The sequence below is a fragment of the Athene cunicularia genome (assembly GCF_003259725.1).
Source record: "Athene cunicularia isolate RWA chromosome 19 unlocalized genomic scaffold, athCun1 chr19_part1, whole genome shotgun sequence".
Taxonomy (NCBI): Eukaryota; Metazoa; Chordata; class Aves; order Strigiformes; family Strigidae; genus Athene; species Athene cunicularia.
The window spans coordinates 3394456-3416357 of record NW_020799124.1 but is presented as its reverse complement, the minus strand read 5'-3'; the positions used below and the strand labels follow the sequence as shown (position 1 = coordinate 3416357).

Sequence of the window (21902 nt, the reverse complement as noted above, 5' to 3'; positions counted from 1 at the left end):
GAAAACAGAATAAAGAAGTAAGGTCAATGGCACGTCTTGCCTCTATATTAGCATGCCTAGTTTGAAAGAAAAATCTAAGTAGAAAAAAAATCGCATTTACATGTGAAATGGTAACAAACTGTGTGCAGCATCAGTTGTCCTACAAAGGAGCAGAAGTGCCCTTTCATCAAAAAAAAAAAATATTTATAAAACATATACTGAATTTGCAGTGGGGCTGGAGCAACTTTGAGATGAAATTCCTTAGGATACCAAGGCATTTTTAGATACAATCCATCAATCTAACTCACATTTCACATGTAATACTTGTAGCTTTTCGGTATGTTTCTTTGCCCATTTCTTACCACAAAAGAGACTGAATTGGGGAGGATCAGGCTGGAATAACTGAATATGCAGATTCCTTTTAGGCACATGGAAGTAATTTTTGTGCAGTGCATTGCTGCCCTCCTTCGACAAAAAGAAAATACAAGTTGAGAGTAGCCGTGGAAAACGCTGGAAGTGGGACTGCCGAGGTCATCGCGTTAACTTCTAGTGACACCAGAAGAATCGGGCACTAACTGGAAGATAACACACTATGTAGTTTAGGAAAAAAACCCACCCCATTGTTAACCAATGACCTTATTGTTTTCTTTGCAATGAACGTGACAGGGAATGACAGTCAGGGGTTGCTAATTCTGAACTCTATGAATTGTTAGCACAGACAAAACAATACTAGGAATAATAAATCTCTTCACTAGCACACTAGTAACGATCAAGGATTCATCATCTGCCCCGCAGTGGATTTGGCAAGCCCTCCCGCATTGTCTTTCAAGGGACTAAAGTCAGCTTTACAGAGGGACCTGCAGGAATCCTGTCAGCCTGCACTTGGTTCCTGTTTTTGATTTGATAAATTACATAACAAAAAGCGGTCAGGCTCTTCCCTTTCACCCAGAAAATGGAGAATTCTCCATTGTGCCGTCCACTAACCTGCGTTTTCCTCCTTGTGTTTTGTCTCTTCAGGGGGAAAACTGGCTATCCTGGATGTTTGAAAAATTGGTGATTGTCATGGTTTGTTATTTTATCGTATCTATAATCAACTCCACGGCCCAAAGCTATGCCAAACGACTGCAGCAGAAGATGTACTCTGAAGAAAAAACCAAATGAGCTTGGGGAAAAAAAAAAAAACACCTTGGAAATGGGTTTTAGCAGAGACGAAAAGTGACACATCTTTCCATATGTTTAAAAATCAGCATTATTCAAAACGGGGGAAAACTTTTTAACATAATTTTCAACTCTAACAAAGTTTTTATTTAATTTTGAAAGTAATTTGGATATTAGAGCAGACGTTTCATTGACAAACTTATAAATGTTAAGGTAAGGTATAAATGCTTTATAAGTCTGAGTTGTATTATACAGGATGGACAATGTGATGTTAAATGGTGTTTAACACAAATGTTGTCCATCCGGATTACTTCCAAAAATGATGATTTGATGCTCTCCATTTCCTGATTTAACTTCAGACTGACCTAAGGGTAACTTTTTTTTTTTTTATTTTGAAGGGTGGCTGTTTTGCTTTTTTTCCATTAACTTTCAAGACCATCAAAGTGTATGTAAATGAATACAGATTGGATACAAACTGTTGCATGTCCCTCATGGTAAGGCTATTCCATCTGAATTCTCCAGTGTCCCATTGCATTGCACGTGCTCTCGGTTGGAAAAGCCACCCTCTTAAACTTCATGATGTTAGCAGAGGTGATTGATGTCGAAGCGCTGACTGAAGCTGACGTTTTTTATTCTGTATATTTAGAATGAAGTTAAGATAAAACTTTATAAAGTCATCTTTGATCATTCCAGAATTTCTTGTGTCAGTCTTTTTAAGCTGTTTCTTTTCCTCTCCACTTTTGTATGCTCAGTTTCTTTATTAAGCCTTAATCCCATGAATCGCATGCTTTACTCATCCTTCCTGCACAAATGGTGCTGAAGCCCTTTGTTCTTATTTTTTTTTCCTTGTTTCTTAAGAACTTCTTACTTAGCAGAAGGCACTAGAAAGCATATCACTGGCTTGAAGTGTGGCTCACTGGTTAAAATAGGCAAGTTAAATAGCTAGTGATACTGTTATCGTAAATTCTTCTCAGATGTTTGCCACTCATCGCAGCGCCGGGGGCGATGAAGGAGGACAAGAGAGGGGGGAAGAGTAAAGATTCCAGCTGAAAACAGATTTGATGTCAAACCCAGCAATGATGCAGAGAACTTTAGAGAACCTTAACCTTAGGCTTTTCAAGTCAGGTATTTTTCAAAGGTTATGAATCAGTGTGTGTTCCAGCTGTAATGTACATGTACATAACTAATATTAATTAGTAAGTAGATATCCATTCCACTGCTACTGCGTATGTGTTACTACTCTCATAATTTTTGAACTATTGTTTTTATTTTATTTTTATCCTAGTAACAGGAATTACTTTGACTTTCGATTAGCGTTATCAAAAGGTGGCATATGAGCACAAAGCAGATTAGCTCTTGCCCAGGTTAGATTCCTCCCTGCTCAGGGCAGATCTCGAGCGAGGCGTGCGAATACGTATTTTGTTCAATCCTGCCTGAATGTCCTCTTGTGTTGCCAACCGTCGTGACATCTCCATGGCCATACCATCCTGTCGGATAGCTTATCAGACTGATGTTGACTGTTGGATCTCATGGCAACAACAGTCGGTAGGCTGTCTGACATTTTGGTATCTCTCATCTGACCGTTTGCTCATCCATCTCCAACTGTTTTCATTGAACATCAACAGCATATAAATGTTTTTAAGTTTAGTCAGAAATGAGTTCAGAAGTCAGGCAGTGCAGCAGTCGGTGTAAGAATCGTCTCTTTAACGTGTCATCTCAGCCGTGTGTGAGGTTTGTAATGTTTCTTTTGTATGCTTCTATAGCACTTTTAACAATGTTAATGAATGAGTGGGGAGGCTTTTAATACGGACCTCTCTCAAGAGAGCTGCTGAGTAGATTTAAATACCTAAAAGTGAGTGCTGGGAGGTACTGCAAGAGAGTTAAAAGCACAGAGGCTATTCATTTGCCCCTGTTGATTTTTAAAATATGAACAGTTATTTCTTAAATTTTGACCCTTGTAGCTTGTTCACTTTTTGGCCTAAATACTGCCTTTGAACATAATGCAGCAAAGAACTAGTTCTAATACAATACATGCTCAAAAACCATAGCCCTGATACCTCACTTTTTCCAGTCTACAGAAATTTTAATTGTGCACTTGCAAGAGATCACGTCAGCAATTCATAGCTGATTGTTTCATTTGTCTTCAGGGTACTTGGATTAGTGAAACAGCTGTTTGCTACTTTTCCCAGTTCTAGTGGCAGCTTTTTTTCCTCAAATCTGCCATTCAGCTTGGGGACGCTGGTGTTTACTTCACACAGTTCTGGTAGTGTCTTAAAGCCTTTCGAGAGAGTAAATGAGGTTTATGCCATGTTGAGGTCCCTGTATGCTGTCAGATTGAAAGGAGGAGACTGTAACAATAATTAAAAAGAAAAAAAAAACCAAACAACAGCCTCTTCCTAGAGCTTGAGCCAATAAACTATACCCTTCTAAATGCTTTAGCAGTCTCCTCATAATTATGCCTCCTTGCCTACTGAAACTAGAGAAATTTTAAAGTTTTCTCCTACTTCAATATATGTTTACATACATATAGTGTGAAATATATCTATCTATCATTCTGTAACTCATGTTTGTATGTGTCCATTCCAACAAGCTATGCTGTTATTTTGAAGCTTTCTAACACTCTTAAAGAAGGGACCGGTCATTCTACCTTTTTGTACCTGTTCAGCTGCCCGGGAGGTAATGAGACTTGGTAAAAGGTAAAAAATAATAGAAACGAAAGTTATGCCAACCTAATGAGATTTGCAAATGGATAGGTTTATGTTTGCTTAAATAAACAAACAAACAACTTGTTTCCCGGTGTTTATTTCAGCTGGATTGTTTCTATTTCTGTATGTGGAGCTTGGTGGTTAGGCTGTGAGATTTCTTGTCCCCAAGTGTTCTCCAGTGGGTGTGAATCCAGAAGGTACATTTTGTGGCTTCAGAGGAAGACCCTTTAGCTGCAAATATGTATTTTGGTCCCTTAATCCAGAGATTCCTTTTGTTGTACATATTTTCAGGTACACATTGGAAGCAGTCAGTCACCTACTCTAATGTCTGTTAGAGAAAAATCCAAAGTGAGCTCTGTTGCAAGAGAAATACAGCATGGATCACTGGTTTTAGCTGATTCTTCTTGCAGTTTAGACACCAAATAAAGTGTCTTTGCTTTTTTTCTTGGAATTACTGAAAATCACACAGAAGTAACAGGCTCATAACAACTAATGTTTGGTTAAACATTAAAGATGACTTTGAGGTGATTTTTTTTTTTTTTTTTTTAAGTCTCATCCTCTGTGGAACATAGCTAAATCTTTGCTTTCACAAGTGAATAGGAAGCAGAGCAGAAAGTTGGCTCTGCCAGCCTGACAATTTGGAGAAGCACATAAGAGCTGAGGTCAGGTAGGATTGCAGCTAATCCTCCTAATTCTCTACGTGCAGTTCCCTGACCTCTGAATTGTGCCTCATCAACAGCATACTCCGAAGGCCGTGTGAGATCGAAGTGTCAAGAAGTGTGTAGGTGTAAGCAAAGCTCAAAAGGTCACGCTGGTCTGGGCCAGGCCGAGCCCAGAGCCTGGCACAGGCCATGTCAGATCGAGTCACCCAGTTCCACATTTCCTTTGGCTCCTTCAAAACCATGGGGACGCCTCCTGCTCCTGTCTCTGCGCGTCACGCTGCGTTTCTTGCTAAAGCAGCTCCCTCTGAAATCACCCAGCTGCCTGTTCATGCTAAAAGATACTTGTCATTAATACTTGAAGATGGCTTAATGCTGTTCCAGAAAGTCCTTCCCTGCTGTGCTTTTGGGTTTTGTTATTTAATTTGTTAGAACCAGCCTCCCTCTCACTGCAGGCAGTGCTAATTGCAAGCACAAATGCTGTGGATGTTTCCCTGATAATCAAGCACAAATATAAATATTAGTGAACAAAATTGATTGCAGGTGTAGAAGTGGTGATTGGGTGTGTTCCTTGGAGGTGAAAGTAATTCAGTTTTCTTTGAAGCACATGGTTAAAAAATACTTAGTAATCAGCAGTTAAAAGGTTGAATGTAATTATATGTAAGGTAATTGAAACTGCTCTTCTGAGATTTAAAATTCTAGGGTTTTTTTTCTGTGAATTTGTTTGGGAGTTTTTTATTATTTTTTGGAGGGCAAAAAGATAAAAAGCCTTTAGCCCAGCTTTCTCCAGGCCACAGCACTAAGTGGAATGGGAAAGTGGGAGAGCAAGAGCCAAGGTGGGTTTCCTTGCTGGGCTGTTCCTGCTTGCTGAGAGCAGGCTGGTCCAGGTGAGGGTTTAATTGCAGGAGCCTTGGTGGATGCAGTAACCTCTTCAGGAAACAGGGAGTGAAGCAATTGCCTTCCCTGTGAAACACCCTGCTAATGCTCTCAGAACTAGACTGAGGGTAAATATTTGCATATGCTCTTACAAACTCATTTTTAAAAGGATTATCCTGAAAAACTCTGAGAGGGCTGCGACTTTCCCAATTCAAGTCTCTAATTGAGGGCATGAAATGCCTCTTTATCTGTTCACTTGCTTATTGATGCATCCACTCAGCTTTCATAAAAGGAGCAAAACACTGGTTTGGAAGTGGTGTGAATGGGGGAGGCTGTAACAACACGGGTTAGCTCTCAAAAGAGTGAAAGGAGCTCAAATGCAGAAACTCAGCAAATGTCCAAAGGATGTCTGGCTGTATCACCTTCCAGGTAGAAGCAAACAGGAAGAGCCCAGCAATCTGCCGCAGGCTTCCCGGCATGTGTCAAGAATTGAGCAAAGTGGGATTTTGGTCAAAAAAAAGCTGATTATTGCTGAATTTCAAGTGAAGTCACCCAGCCTATTCACTGCTAGTGATGTTCAGCTGTGGTAAAACCAATGTGAACCTGTTAAATGGGCCCATCTTTGTGTTAGTTTGTCTTTAACACTGTCCTTTATTGTGCTAGAGGGTGTTATTATTATTATTATTGACTCATGGGATGATTCAAGGAGCACTGCCTATATTAGCATGAAATCAAAGGTCGTCTTTCTTTGAACCTCATTTGAGGACTGTTCAGATATGGATAAGTACACGTGCTGCATCTTCCGTGTTTCAAGGGAGTCACTCCCAGCTTAATTGTTCTTCTGGTTTCCCAAGAAGCTTAAATGAGTTGCCCAGGCAGCTGGTAATAAGGAAACTAGCTGCTATTTCCTGATGAAAGGCAAGAGATAGGACTTGTCAGCTCAGTGTATTGTTCCCTGCCCTGATAACTGCCCTGCAAGCCACACCCTTCTCCCATGGCCTCAGAAAGTGCTTTTCTATCCTCGTAAAAATCTGTGAGTTGGTGTCTTTTCTCTGGTGACTGCTGCGCTGTGCAGGAGGGAATGGCTGTGTGTGTAGTACATGTGATTTAAGGCACAATCCACCAGTTTGGGGTTGGTGTTGTTTTTAATGCAAATGTGGCAGAACAGGCCACGCAGGTCTGATTGTGCCTCCTCACAAGAGGTGGTTGGTTGGGACTTTTTTGTTTCCTTGTGGTCTTGGGTAGTGTGTCATTTAGCTGCTTTTTGCTCAATGAAGTGTTGCACTTCTCTCATGGATATCTCAGATCTAAGCAAATTCTGTGAACTACACCAAAGTGTTCCTTAGCCTGGTTTTACACAAGATTGTGATCACGGTTATGACTGATGGCATCAGTCTGCAGGGAGTCACCTATGGCCTCTGCCTGACACTTCCACAGTCTGAAGCCATTTCCCTGGAAGGTGGCATTGATCTGGTGGAAGGAGTCAGCCAGAGCTCTAAGCTGAGTGAGCACAGGCACTGCCAGGGCCCAGTGTGCCTGGGGAGGTTCAGTTCTGCCTTGAACCATCTGACAAAGTATAAGAAACTAAGAGATTAAATAAGTTTCCCAAAGCTAGTTCTGTCTGCATGCAGTGACCTTGTGGTACCTTGATTTTTCTTCCATGTTGTCAGGAAAGAAACTGGCAGTTCTGTTGCAGAAGCTGCTGCTAACTAAACCACATAAATACTTTGTTTGAGGCTAACACTTACGGGTAGAAACCGTGTGAGTTTTAAGGGACTGTGTCTTTCCTGATGCTGCGTGTTTCTTAGCCTCCTTCCATCTGTTGACAAGGCTTGAAAAAGCAGGTTTATGTGCTCAGCATTGCTTTTCTGTCTCTATAAAAAACTGGACCTGCATAAAGAGAAAATACACATTTAGATTTAAGTCATACAAAAGGTTCACAAAATCCCTGATCTGTTAAGAAACCATGCTGCTCTCTGCCTCTTGTTTGCTGCAGCTGTTTTCTCGAGAGCTGTAATATTTAGGATCTTTTCATAACAACAGATTTAATTTCTCTGTTTCCTTGATTTATGTCTCACCTCAGTCCAGCTGACCTCTTGTGACATACAGTCACATGCATCCATGTGTCTTGCATAAGACTCTCTAGGTGGGGAGCAGCAGGAAAAGTGAAACTTTAAAGATGTCTGAAGCTGGTATTTTAGTGAAGCTCGAAGTGATGGATGCCAAAAAGTTTCAAAGCAGTATTTCTACTCGATCTATGCTAATAAAACTGGTGATTTTAATTCTGTTGCCTCCTTTAACTTCTGTTTTAAACACTTCTGCAAGTGCACAACCACTTGTTGTTAACAAGAACCAGAAGTTAAACCCAACAGTGTGGGCAAATCACACTGCAGCGTTTGTGCATGAGCTAGAATTGTTATGGCTGCCCAGGAGGAGCCTGGTGTTTCTAAGTGAAGTGTGGAAATCTGCTGTGCTATCCTTTGGCAAAACAGCTCAGCTGTGGCTGAGAGAGGATCATTCCAATTAAATGAATAAGGAGTGTTTTAATTGTTGTTTGGCAGACCTAATCCTGAGAGTTCTAGCTTAAAACTGTCACCAATGTCTCTTGGTCCTTCCGGTAGCCCTGTCTGGCCTTGGTGCTTAATGATATTTGGACAAGTTCAGGCCTGTTGACTGGAGTTTTGTTCAGCTTGAACAGAACCCCATGTGTACTAAAGCCAGTTCACGTTTCCTTTTTAATGTAATCGAAGAATAAACTCCCCTTTCACAGGTTTGTATGTACTTTTTGTAGAAGAATAATTCACTGTGAAAATACCTGTGTTGTGGAAAAGCTTGACTAAATCTTTATAGAGGAAAATAATGTGAAAGCCTGAGTTAATATTTGGGAGGGAGGGAATGGAAGCTTTCTTCTTGGGAAAAGAGTATTTAATTGGATTTATGTTCATCAGTTGCCAAATTTATGTTTTTAACAGTTAAGTTTTAATAGTTACATTAGTTTTCTTCACCAAAATTCAGCCTAGGAAGGAGAAATTGCTGGTTTACAAAGTCAGATAACGACAAACACAGTTGCTGACTAGATGACTCAGAATCAGGTAGTGATACAGGCAGAAGTTGCCCAAAGTGGGGTGGGGAGGAAATCCAGTGTTTTCTCTGCAAGTGGCAGAAATGCCTGACAGCCAGCAGCAAGCAGTCTTACATGGAAATATGTATTCTTGAACTCAGTATTGTTCTGAGCCATCTGGAGAGCAGTAGCTCTGAACTACTGCCCAGCTCTCACCATACTTACTGAGGATATTATAATGAACAGCTACAGCTGCCCTTGCCAGCCAAGTTCAGAGTATTTTATTACACCTTCAGCGTGTGGGATAAGGCTCCTTTCCATTTGGCTCCTTCGGCCGTGTTCTGCTTACATGCTCCTGTGAATGATCTATTACATATTGGAGACTGCTGGGCAAAAGTTCAAATTAAATCATGCCATCTGACCACAATTACACCATTCTCAGGCAACTGAAGTATATTTTTGTGAGCCTTTAAGTAAACATTACATTGCACATGTAACCAAATATGTACAATAATCATTTTTGCAGAACACACCCATTTAAATGCAAATACACCATATAAGATGGTATTTATTCCTCATCATGTATAACTAGTGAGAAAGCTCATAGCTCACTAAAGCTCAAGCAATGTTTATTCTGTCTTTTTTTTTGCATTAACCGGTGGCTTATTTTAGTTAATTTCTCTACTTACTGCTCTTATTTTTAAAATAGGAATCTTGGCCTAGAGAGCATAGTCATTTTACTTATTTTTCTATCTTTTGGTGTAATATCCAGTGTTCTTAAAATTCTACTTTTAAGACTAATAGACAAGGTTTCTGCAGTCTTGATTTCACACAGCTAAGTACAGAGGACTTGTGCCTTTGTTTTCTACCACTAGATTGTTAGAAGTCACTGTTTAGAATCTTTCAGGCTTGTATGACCCATGGGGTTAAGGTTTAGACTTCTTCCATGATCTCTTATCATGGAACACATTTATACCTCTAACAATTGCCTTTGAATTTCCTAATGAGCAGAAGCAGCTTCTCTAATCTTGTATCTTGGGCTATCTTTACCTTTTCCGGGGGGTCCCTAGGGTTGGCAATAACACTTGTCTGAAACACCACCCTCCTTGCAGCTGTTCCTGCTTCTGGGAAAGGGTTAAGCAGGTTCTGCTGAATCACGGAGGTAAGTGACTCACTACCCCACCCGGATAGAGGGGAAGTGGCTGTCTAGAGGGAGAGGATTCATACAATGTGAAATCAGAAGGGACCATTGTGAACTTCGAGTTTGACTGAAAAAGCCGGAAAGGCTCTACAGTTAAAATTCAGGATTATCAGATCTACATCCAGGCGAGTTAAAGGCTGTCTGAGTGTCTGGGCTGGCTCGTGGAGCACGGGCAGAGCTGGGGTAGGAAGCCCAGAGGCAGGAGGCTCCAGGAGGAAGCCCCCACTGGAATCTGCTGCCTTGTGAAGCTGTGTCTGGGCTGCCCTTGAAAGCAGTGGAGAGAGGGCAGCAGCTCTCTTCCTTTTGTGAGTTTTTTTTGTACCCTATCACATCCATGAATCACATTCCTGATGACTCTTGTGCAGTTTTTGAAGTGGTGGCCAGCAAAATGCAGACTTCTGTAAAGTACACTTGGGCATCTGAGAATGTTTGGTCCTTCATTTCATAATATTTATCTACTGTAAATTTATTAACAAGAAGGAAATTAATTATTCATTCAATAGCCTTTCGTACCTTAATGTTTCCCAGTAGTGTATCAGCTGGTAATTTGAATATAAATTCCTTCTCATTGATAAAATCCTGGATGTTGTGGAAACCACAGATTTTTTTTTTGTCCTCAATCTTGTGCTGTTTCAGTTTGATAGATCTGTGCAGGTAATCCTCCTGAAAACCCCTTATATATTTACACTGAGGTTCTATCCTTTCTATACTGGTAGTCAGTCTAACCTTACAAGCACCAATAAAGTGTATCTATAACTACATTAGTGCTCTGTAGCTTGCCAGACAGTTACTATATGTTTAAAGTATTTGTAACAGGTTAATTTTTGTTCCTGGTTTGGGTTTTTTTTTTGGTGGCCAAATACAAGTTAATCCCATTCATAAATATGTCTGCTATAGTTAGAGTCCTTGAATCAACTTCCAAGTGAGCTGCACCTGTCCATTACAAAAAACAATAGTGAGATTTGATGCATTGTTCCATGGTTTATGGACATCCTGTGGGTAGTTTGCCTAAAACTAGCTAGGTCAAGGCTACTGATATTGTTGTTCCTGCCTCAGTGAGCCATTGGCTTCTGCTGACCTTTGATCTACCTCATTAAAATTAATTTCTAATGAAATAAAGGCCCTCTTCCAGGCTTTGACTTATCTACTTTATTATTTTTATCAATAAAATAGAAAATTACTATTTCATCTTCTAAAATAATTGTAGATGATGAATATTTGGTAATAGCTATTCACTTCCTGTCGCTTTGACCCTCTCCACATCCTGGGGAAAAAAATAGAGGAATCCAGCCATAGATCAAAACCGAAGGCTTAGTTTGGGAAAGGGTGTGAGAATTTCAGAAGTGAGGTCAGCAGTGAAAAACACTAACAGGAAGAACCCTAGAGATACCTAAACCAATTCCTGTCAGTCTGTTCTCCAGAGCAATGAAAGGAATTAGAACAGCTAATACAACAGGGACACGTTTGTTCTCACCTCTCTTCTTTTTTTTTTTTTTTTTTTTTGTTTTGAGGAATCTTATTGTCAAAATTTAGCTGATGGTTGTGATCCTCTATGGCTGCTCTAAAAAACTTGTTTTCCCATGGAACTAGGAGTATTTTCCCTAAATCCAGACTGAACAAGCTCTTATAGAAGTATCCTCCTTAAGCAGTTAACAAATCTGTTGGTCTAGCTCTGTCTTTCAGCTGCAGAAGCTTTCCTCTATATTTTGATATGTTATAACTACAGATTGAATAAGGATATTTTTATTTTTTCTTTGGGGTTATACATCTTAGCTGTGTGCTGCATTTCCTGACATGACCCAAATTTTGCCATCGAACTTAACCAAAAAAACCCAATTATCCTGCTCTGTTAACCAAAAGTGACATAAACTATAAATAATAAAAGTCCCTTTACAGAATGGATAAAGGGGTCTATATCATTCACAGATGCAATAAGTGCCTGCTCTATTTGCTTCATGCTCAGAATTATGAACACATAGAGGTAACGTGAGATTATTTCTGCGATCAAGTTACCTACTGATATAGCAGTACAATAAACCATTGCTCTTTGTTTCTGAGAGGATTTATCTGTCCTTAGCTTTTTAAAAATCTCTTACTTGTCCTGTGGAACAATGAGGAAGAGTCTGCATTTCTAGGAGTTGGTTGTTTAGAGGTGAAATTACCTATTCTCTTTTTGGATGCTGGAAGAAGTTCTCAGTCTGGTATCTCTTGAAAACACTAGGGAAAATTTATTTCTATGTTGCTGAACATCCTGTACCTTTTGAAGGAGGGAGGAGGGAAAACTTCACCATACCGTCTCCTTTCCTGACCCTTTGTTCCTTGCAAACTTGAATTGCCTGTGCTGTTTATCTTAACTTCTTGTGCAATCTTTCCTCCCGTTTCTTCTGTGAAAATACCCAAGCTAAAGACAATTGTTGAAATTGAGAAAAGCCCTTTTGATCACAACAGTCCCCTAGCTCTGAGCTGTCAGGAAGTGATTTTGTGTGTGTGTGGAAATGGCAAATAATATTCTATAGCAGAAATTATATGCAGTTTTGAATTTCCAAATAACTGAAATTTTACTGAGCAGTGTGGGGCTTGAAGTATGGCTGAAGAGTTGAACTATGATTATTGTGTCTTCCCCTTTTGAGAGGGAGTTCCTAAAATGAATTAGTGGAGCTGAGTGAAAACAGAAAGCAAACCAGACCGAGTTGTTGGAGTATGTACTGTGTTCTGCAAGAAAAACGTCAAAATATTTTGTCATAAATGTCAAGTGTCTTTCTGCAAGTTATTGGGTGTATTTACCCTATCTGCTTTCTCCACTTTGCCTCTCCTCTTGTGTTCTCCCCACGGATGATTCTTTCCCCTGTATGTTTAATGATTTAGCTATTGAATTGAAACACCAATATAACTTCGAATTTACATAGGTCATTTCTCTGCATGAACTAGGACTAGACTCAACTTTAATGTGTGCTGAAGGTTGCCCTACCACTAACAGGCAGTTGAAACTTTTTTTTTTTTGAAGGCATGAGATTAACATCGCCTGTCTATAAACTACCATGAAATTTATCAGCATCCATCGAGGCTTGCACTGACACAACCATTACTGTGGGTGTATCTGAGCAATTTGAGAACTTAGCCTCAGTACTTACTTATTTTCTTCAGATTTAATCATAGTTACTTGAATCTTGTCAAGAAGTCTGTTTGCTATTCCAGGTGTCATGTGCCAGAGCTGCCACAGGTGCTCCAGGAGTGGATTTTAGTGCCTGTGTACCTGACCTGAACGAAAGTGAAGAGGTAAATGAAATTAGGAAAGGAAATAAAGGTAAAAATAATACAGAGTGCCAGCTGTGCTCTAACTGAAGCCTAGCAGAAGTATAAGGTCACTTCTACTTTTACCACTGTTAATTCATTAAGGATTTAAAATCTAAATCAGAATGTCTGACAGGGTAAGATTTCTCTGTGGGCATCATTAGCCATATTGCAAACATCTTTATCTTATTTAGCATCATACTATGTGCGTGCTCATCTTTTTAGTTAAAAGCTCAGAAGCCTGGCATGAAACAGCACCAAAACTTGAAGGGAAACGATGAGATTTGCCCACTTGTCAAGGGAAGTCCTTGAGACTGATTTTTTCACTCCTATTTTTGGCATACCTATTTAAGAGTGAGTGGGATTATTTCTGTGGGAGAACAGTGTGATGAAGGGGGAGGAGTGGCAAGAATTCCAAAAACTCTCCCTCCCATTAAGTGAAAAGCTAACAGAAGCAGAACAAAGCTCAGTGTTGGAACATTATCCTGAATTCTACTGTAACCTTTTATTTTATAAACATCTAGTCTGTGCCCCCACGAACTACTCCGATCTCTTCCTCCTATCAGGCTGGTGCAGCCGAGTGTTTGCAGGCTGGAGCTTCCCAGGGGCACCACCTTGTGGTCGTGGTAAAATCTGTGCAAGAACCAGCCCATTTCTTAAATCGACATTTGAAATTATAAAATTTATTATAATACAAGTTCTTACATTTGAAATCTACCAGCAATTCTCCTCCCAAATATGTTTAAATAAAAAATTGATTTAAAAAAACCTACCTGCTTCTAACTTACTGGAAGAAGAGCAAGAGTTGGTAGTTTTTCTTAAACCTGGTTTGCCTATAATAAATAGCCAAGACCTCTGATTGCTGCAAGGACTTTTTTTTTTTTTTTTATCCCAAGTGGTAGGTAACACCAGTTGAAAACACAGCACAGTGAAATGGCCAGAAAAGCACATAACTCATTACAATCTCTAATGTAACTTGAGGATGACAGAAAAATGAAGAAACCTTCATACCTTTTTTTAAAAGATGGTTCAAAACTTCCACTATTTTCTTAAGGTTAAGGTCCTTCAAATAGAATTTATGTCCTACTTTGCTTTAAAGAAACAGGTGGCACACTATTTGTATGTTGAATGATACCTGAACGGAGTTTGGATTAATAATTCTGATACTGTTCATTTTTATCAATATTGAAGCATTCTTAGGGTGAAGTGTTATCATGAAAAATTGAAACTGGAGGATCGGGGATGCCTTATTACTGTAGCCAAGCACACAATTTTTATCACACATTAGTTCATGATAGTTTAGATGATGAGAGTTTAGCCTGGAAAAGAATCCCATTGTATAGACTTTATGAAAAGTATCCAAGTGCCAGAAATGATGTTCAGAGACTCAGCTACAGTACATAGCAAGTGTATTGAAAAATAGCTATTATATATATAAAAAATGAATAATACCTGCCTATATGAATATATTAATTTTGGATTCAGTACTGCTTACAAGACAAAAATAGCTACAGTCCAGTAATTTATATACTTCAGGAAGCTGATGGAAGGTTTTCCAGCACTGGGTTCTTTCAGGAAAGCTCTACTTCAGAGTATTTAAAAAAAAAAAAAAATAATCAAAGGATGGTGTAACTGGAGATCACTTGTTCCAGAGCTGTGAAGCTGTCCAGGAAATCTTCCTCTTCGATTCCGAATTTAGTGTACTGGTGAATGTACGCTCTGTGTGGTGAAGTCACAGTAGGAAAATGGGTAAGACATTAGAAAATAGTGAAGAATCTGACACATGAAATCAGACTGTATAGCTATTGTAAAAACTTCAAATGAAGATTGATTTCCACCCAATAACTGTGCTGGTTAGTTTGTGCTCTCTTGAACTCGTTTTGTTATTCATACTTACTGATCAGGGGTGTAGGGATAGGATGAGGGGTAACGGGTTTAAACTGATAGAGGGGAGATGCAGATTAGATCTAAGGAAGAAATTCTTCCCTGTGAGGGCTGACACGGGCTGCCCAGAGAGGCTGTGGTTACTCCCTCCCTGGAAGGGTTCAAGGCCAGGTTGGACGGGGCTTTGGGCAACCTGGGCTAGTGGAAGGTGGCCCTGCTCACGGCAGGGGGGTGAGAACTTGGGTGATCTTTAAGGTCCCTTCCAATCTTTTCTAATAGGTTTTATAAATTTGTGTATTGCTTAAGGGAACAAAATTGCAGCGAACAAAATTGGACTAGCTGTGAAATGGAAAGAAAAGGGATTAATAAATGAGAAAAGTACTTTACAGAGATCAAAGCCTAAACCTGTGTGTGCAGGCTAGCTTGGCTTCTCATCACTGGTACTTTTCTAACAGGTGGTAAAACCCAGAGCACAGCTAGGGACAGCAGGTTTCCTCATTTCACTTTTAATTGCAGATTTCCTGGGCTAGAAACTCATGTTTAGCAGGCATCTGCTGTGACATGCAGTAACCTTGGCTTCATGATGATCAAAGTAAAGAGGCAATTCTTTTTCTAGATTTCTTGGTTCTAATGAAAAATCAAGCCAATAGCATGGGAGCCTTAGTAAACACACAGATCCCCTGAATGCTTCTGAACTGACGCAGCAACATTTTTCCCCAGACAGGGCAGCATGCCTGTACACAACTTAGAAACTGTATGATCAGTAAAAGAGTTTCTATGTGTTATTTTTAGAATGGTCACATTGGAATGCACTAAATTTAGGGAGTTTTAATACTGAGAAAATAGTCAGACTGACAGCACTAGAATCTCTGGTCTCATATATCCACAGAACATAAGCACTGTTCTGTATTCCTCACCTGCCATCATGTTTCAAGCATAAAAATGTTTCCACGCTTATTCACCATTACTTTCCTGAAAGAGTGAGCTGTACTTAGAATGATTTTGCTACCACTGAAGATATTGGCAGTTATTAATGAAGTATCACCATAATTATTTTCACTTACTTGGAAGCAAACATATTCCAAGCTTTTCCTACAACATTGTCAAGAGGTTTCAGCAGGAACTGGCTATTGCTGACCAAAGAAGCAGACTTTTCATACTTGTTAAATGCTCTGGGTGTTTTCCACGCATTAAAAGCATCCCGAGGGTTTAGCCACGATGTGTATAATGAGGGATCTTGGAAACTTCCTGTAGCAGAAATAAGAGAACCCTTATGACAAACGTGAAGCTCCAGGCTCCTACATCTTGATCTCGGTAGTCCTGCGTGACCTAGTCAATGCTTGGCAGATCAATTCAGGCCTTGAAAAAAAATCTGTGAAGTGGTCAGCCTGTTGAAAATATAACTGCTTTAAACAGCTTCTATTAGATTATCTGGAAGCATACTCTTGTGACAGTACTTCATCTGCAAGCTATGCTCATCACTCCAGAAGTGGTTAAATATATTTTCAGAGAATACAGCCAAGAATCCTATCATATATATGGACTTCAGTCTACTGCTACTTCCCTGAAGTGCTTCAGGAAACACAGAAGTCTTGGCTGCAAATACAGCAGCCCTGAGCAATTAGACAACATGGCCTTGGACTTAAAATGTTTTTAGGGTGAAGATCAACCTTAGTAGTCAAATATGTGGCCTTGGGGTTTTTTCACTTTCATCAGATATGGTTGCAAAGAAAACAGTGAGATGTGAAACACGAATCACTGAAGTAGTATGTTTTCCCTTCTTACCTAAGTCTACGCCGTGGGTATCTTTTCCTCGCAGGATAACCAGGTTGGCAATGGAAGTGTTGAAGTGCAGGGGCCTGTTGGTGGAATGGCTGGAGGGGAGGGAGGAGCCTAGACGTGGTGGTTGTACTTGCCAATCGATACCTATGAGATTTTAGAAAAAAAAAAAAAAAAAAGATAAAAGCAAAGTGTTTCATGAAACCTGGATTCAGACTAGCTAAAGAGTCAGATGGTAAGTAACACTGTGCCCCAAGCTGACATCATAGCAGGGTTTGTAGTTTCTGCAATTAGTTAAGCAGCAATTACACAATTCTTAGAGAAAACCAGTGTTAATCCAGCAGTATTTGCCTGGTAGTCACTAGTCTTACCAGAGAAAATGGATACTCGTTTCTATACTTAGCAGCCTGCCAGCCCATTCTTTGCATAACTGGAAGCTATACTGAATTCCCCATGTAAATGATAGGGGAGAGCTAAGCATGGTTTTTATTAGAAGGTGTAAAAAGTAAAAGCATAGCAGAACTATCCAAGGAATGTTCTAAATGAATCATGTAAATTAAGCGCACGGCCAAAAACTGTTGGTTTGTTTTGCATATTTTCAATAGTTATAATTAACTGAGATGTCTGGGAGCAAGGCAGGAGCTGCTGTGGCAGCTGAGTGAATAGTTAAAGGAGCAGCTGGCACTGTGGAGGCAAATTCCTGCTGTCTTGAGGGCAGAAAGTCCTTTCTGAACTGACTAGAGCTAGGCAGCGAGCTCCACAAAACAATAAACTTTATTTCATCTGTAAAAATAAACGCTTAAAGAGTGATGGATACGGAAAATGTGTGAATGCTTTTTACCTTCCTCCATTTTAGCATTAGCAATGAGCATCTGCCTCAAATGTTTGATGAGTCCAGGCCAACTGAACGTGCTATAAGCGAGGGAGTTTTCAGGCATCTGAGGTATGTTACGAAGACCCAACATCTTGAATTCAGGATGTGGAACTAATGTCTCCATTAAGTCTCCTGAAAGAAGAAATTAACAGCTGCTCATGTTGGACAAAAATATTGCGTAGGCTAGCTAAAATAGGAGAAGAGAGTGGGGAATTTTATAAAGATCTAGCAATTTAAGGTAAGAAACAAAGCTGGATCTATTAAGTTTTAATTTGACAAATATATGGACACACATCCTACTGAGTTCTACACAAACATGACAGTAGCTCTTTTTAGACTTGTCTTGCTTTATTGTCTGGCTCAAAATCTCAAAGATCCTATGCACTGCTAAAGAGATTGACAGATGTGAGAGTTTAATTTTACAAGCAAAACTCTTGGCAATAGAGGGAGCTTTCTCTAATCCCTTAAAGATGCAGCTGTCAGCCTGTTGCTACCAAGTTGTATGCTAGCCTGTCTTCTGCCTGAGCAAAACACAACACTTTCATTTTTGTTTCAGTTTATACAAACTTCTATCCTAATGTGAAAAGTAAAACCCAGTCCAAAATTAACATCCTGCATAAATTTCCTCTGAAATGTGTACATAGGTACAAGGGTGTCTATAATCATTTGAAAAAAAGGAGAAACAGGGTTCTTCTGGCACAGAATTAAACCAGAAGCTGGGGGAATCTATTTTTGACTCTGCTACAAAATTGGGACTGAACTTCTAATTTGGTCTTTTGCTGTCTTAAAACTTGGGATGTATCCGAATGCTTGAGTAAGGAGACTGAGGAACTTAAATTCACAACATGAAGTGATTACAGAAAGATGTGTGAGGATGCATTAGGCAGCTCTGTGGTAGATACCTAATGGGTTTCTGCTGTAGTGTAAGCCCCCTTCTGCTGTGTAAGTGGGCTGGAAAACACTCCCCAGTTGATGTGCAATGACTTGATTTACATCCCTGAAGGAGATCTGTTTAATATTCATCAGCTGAGAGCAGATCTTGTGGATGACATCATTTTCATGAACAAGAATGGCATCCGATGACTGGTACAGATGTGACAGAGTCAAAACAGAGTTGTAGTTTTGAACAATGACCTGGAAACAAACAAAAAATACACACAAATGAGAGTCAAACAACTTAATCTGTTTCTAGTTTATCATCCTCTGGCTACTGTCATTTCCTCAGTTATGATTCAGGAAGTGATTCATTTTCTTTGCCAAAGTGCAGAATGAGGTCAAGATCTAGCAGAGTGTTTTCATGGAAAGAGAGCAAGACCTGTGAAAATCATGTTATCCATCTCACTTCCTACAAATATGCTAGAATAAAATCTGTCTGGGAGCTGATTGTAATGCTGAGATTCTGTCATAATGGGAGATTTCTAGTTAGTTAATAGACGTTCTCATGAAATTGCATTATACTTCAGCACTTTTATTATCAAGGTTGTTTTGGGGTTTTTTTTGGTGGAAATTAGGCAAACAATTAGCTGTGTTACTTGCTGTTATGTTAAAAAAGTAAAATGTACCTCTTTTCTAGCATATTTTGGTTGCATATATTTGATGTTTAAAAATAAACAGTGATTATAAACTTGTAGAGTATCTCTGGGAAATACAACATTCACCTCACCAGTGCCGTAGGGCCAGATCACATGGTTTAGTATAAAAGAGGTTGGAAAAGCATCCCTTAAACACTGGGTCACAAACGCTCCCAGGCCAGATCCTGTACCACCAGCCATGCTCATTATTGTGAAAAATCCACCGAGGCGATCACATTTCTCTGCTTCTTTTTGCACCAGATTCATTATTACTTCTTTATGTCTAGGCCCGTGAACAGAATAACTGTTGAGTAACAGAAAAAACAGTGAAACGTGGCAGATTATATCAAAATAAAAGCAGAAATCTATTCATAAAGCATAATTTTCTTATTTGTATAACCTCACGTTATGTCATCCATTCTATCTGCAGTAAACGATCCTCAGCTGTGACATTTTGTAAAACAGCTCTTTATAAACTCTCCTTATTGTTTCCTATTCTTAAATCAAATATAGTCGCTCGATTCTAAAATGTTACATTTTCAGTGTAAATACCCACTTCACCTTGCAAAAAGCAGTTTAGAAATTTCGCTGCTCTATATACTGCTACTTTAACTTAAATCAGGTTAATGTGACATACTCTGTACCTCACACAGCTGCAATAGTGCCACACCTGGAGAGTCTAGACAGCTCATTAGCCTCCTCAGTGAAGCCTGAAACAATTGTTCATACCCATTTGCCCAGTTGTTCCCAGACCCTTGCTTCTGACAGAAGCGTGACCGATCGTCGTATTTCCAGTAGCCAGACCTGGCGGCCATTGATAAGGTTTGGCTGATTACTTTAGGTTCCATGTCAACAAGCACAGCTCGGGCAACAGGTACTGGATAGGAAGAAAAACAAAACTAAGAATAACGTGCCAATATTAGAACTTGTTTAGGGAAGATGGATGGACTTGCACCATGGCCCAAGTTGTATTCCTCCCACCTGCATAAGCTGAACTGTTAATGTGACAGTACAGGCAGAGAAGGGACTTGGTAAGGCCCTGGACTTCTGACAAACCATCTATTGCTGCAAAGACAAATCTGAACTCTAGAGACCATAGATCTTTCAGGAAAGAAACCACTTAATGCATTTGATAACACCAAATTCAGATACTCTGGGTCCTACTCCGTGGTATGATCTATCTACAGCAGAATACACAGACATTTGGAAGGACAGATTATGGATGCATCTATGCTCAGCTCCTGGCTGTGTTACTGGCAGACTTGCTCTGGGGTCTGACACTTTACTACACTGATTTTGCTTCCATGGTTGTTAGCAATGTCGTGAAAGCAGAGGGTTGTGACAGTTCTTCAAGACTGAAAATAGGCTGTGACAATTCTTCAAGACTAAAGGTAAAGGACTTTTATTATTTCTGTACTCTTATCTGTATGTAGGCTGGAAACCAGACCATCTGTGGAAACAAACACTTAAATGCTGGACCTTCAGTCTCCTCCTCGCAGAAAAAACGTTCTTTGCAAGCATCACGGTAGGATTCATTCTCCTTCTTGGAACACAACCCATGTGTGCCATGGACATCACTGCAGATGGCATTAAACACCTCACGACCAATTTGATTACCACATTGACCAAGCTGGACTGTGACTATTGACATTCTTATTCACTTTGTATTTAAGCCTAAAAAAAAAAAAAAAAAGTATGCCTTTAGTAACTGTGGAAAAAGTTCTGACAAGTAGATTTCTCATCAGTTTTGCAATTTTTTTGAAACCTTCTAGTGAGAAGGAAAAGGCTACACTATAACCACTGGCTATTTCTGGGGAAAAGCAGACTGTCAGCACTTTCTCATGAACATCAGGAGAACGCAGATGGCAGTTTATAGGAAATCAATCTGTTTACTGTTGCTGTACATCTGGAGGGAGCTGAAACCAACCATACAAGCAGCCAAGTCTTTGTTTTCTTACTTTTGCTTAGTAAGGCAGGATAAAACCAAAAAATTATAATTCAAAGTTACAGGATTAGGCTGTAAAAGCATAATAAGGAAGTACCATAAGCCTTTAGAAATATGAAGACTGTTCAGAAATCCAGCTGATTTCCAGTCCTGTTCTGCTACGGGCCCGATGCCAAAATCTACTGAGGTGACAAAATGATTCCTCAGAGTATTCCCCTTGCTTGCACCACAGAAAGCAAAGTTTTTGATTCAGTACTGGTATGTTTTGACATTTTTTTTACCCCACTCAGCATTTTGCGGTAGCTCTGGTTTCCCACTTTTCTATTCTCCTTTCACAGAACCAAGGTCAATTTTTTTTAAACTCACTTCATTATTCTGGGCTGCTAGTTTTCATTATCATCCCAGCTGCGCTGCAGCACTTCTCTAACAGCATTCTTTGGATAACTGCCAGTGCCTAGAACTTGACCCCGCTGCATTTTGCGGGCAGGTTATGTGCTATTTTTGATTCCCGTGCTTGATTTCAGTGCTGCTGCCAGTCTGCACCTCACAGATTAAGACCAGCCCGTGTGTTACTGCAAGACTGGAGTTACTCCTTCCCGCAGCACATACAGACATAAATAAATATGCAGATGATTTTCAGAAAAGGCTCATGTCCAACCCACGCGTGTGATACCGGCCCTCCCGTGCCTACTATCGGTGTGCTCTGCGCATGTCGCTCGGGGCAGGCAGCTGTCGCTCGCGCCCTCCCTTCTGGAGCTGCAGCCACCGGCCTGCGCGGGGAGACCCCCGCGGGTGCCGGCAGGGCCCGGCCGGGGGCCGCCCGCCCTCGGGGCCGCCGTGTTCCCGGCCCTCACGTCGCTCGGCCACCTCGCCCCCCTCCAGAGCCGTCCTCCCCGCCGTCCCCCTCCCGCGGGGGGCC

At 40.2% G+C, this 21902-nt stretch overlaps 2 protein-coding genes across 8 annotated transcripts in view; one reads left to right on the top strand and one right to left on the bottom strand.

The window, feature by feature from the left end:
* The window catches only part of VMP1 (vacuole membrane protein 1), a 66023-nt gene extending 62099 nt beyond the window's left edge, over positions 1-3924 (top strand). For both annotated transcript variants that reach the window (XM_026861396.1, XM_026861397.1), the window contains one exon: positions 997-3924. In XM_026861396.1, coding sequence (XP_026717197.1) covers positions 997-1140 — 144 coding nt within the window. In that variant the 3' untranslated portion in view covers positions 1141-3924. The remainder of the gene's footprint in view (positions 1-996) is intronic.
* On the bottom strand, positions 2397-20752 carry TUBD1 (tubulin delta 1). 6 transcript variants are annotated; one of them, XR_003399711.1, is made up of 10 exons: positions 20518-20752; positions 19768-19915; positions 19126-19342; positions 18370-18601; positions 17435-17599; positions 16600-16740; positions 15879-16062; positions 12771-12897; positions 7126-7267; positions 2397-4835 (listed from the first exon to the last, which is right to left on the bottom strand). XR_003399711.1 is itself a non-coding variant. In XM_026861394.1 (9 exons), the coding sequence occupies exons 1-8, from the start codon at positions 20687-20689 to the stop codon at positions 12810-12812; spliced, it is 1347 nt and encodes a 448-aa protein (XP_026717195.1). In that variant the 5' UTR covers positions 20690-20752; the 3' UTR covers positions 2410-7267; positions 12771-12809. The 6 variants fall into 6 exon arrangements, 3 of the variants coding, with proteins under 3 accessions (XP_026717195.1, XP_026717194.1, XP_026717196.1); XM_026861394.1 differs by having other exon boundaries at positions 2410-7267; XR_003399710.1 differs by lacking the exons at positions 2397-4835; positions 7126-7267 and adding an exon at positions 14462-14649 and having other exon boundaries at positions 12814-12897.
* Between the last annotated feature and the right edge of the window lie 1150 nt (positions 20753-21902).

What these genes read in the sequence shown, in the direction of transcription:
- TUBD1 (XM_026861393.1), bottom strand. Translation starts at nt 20,689, where the DNA reads ATGTCAATAGTCACAGTCCAGCTTGGTCAATGTGGTAATCAAATTGGT. An exon ending in TAATGCTAAAATGGAGGAAG is followed by an intron (nt 16,741 to 17,434) that starts GTAAAAAGCATT and finishes AAAATCTCATAG; the next exon opens with GTATCGATTGGCAAGTACAA. An exon ending in TGGAATATGTTTGCTTCCAA is followed by an intron (nt 14,650 to 15,878) that starts GTAAGTGAAAAT and finishes TTCACCACACAG; the next exon opens with AGCGTACATTCACCAGTACA.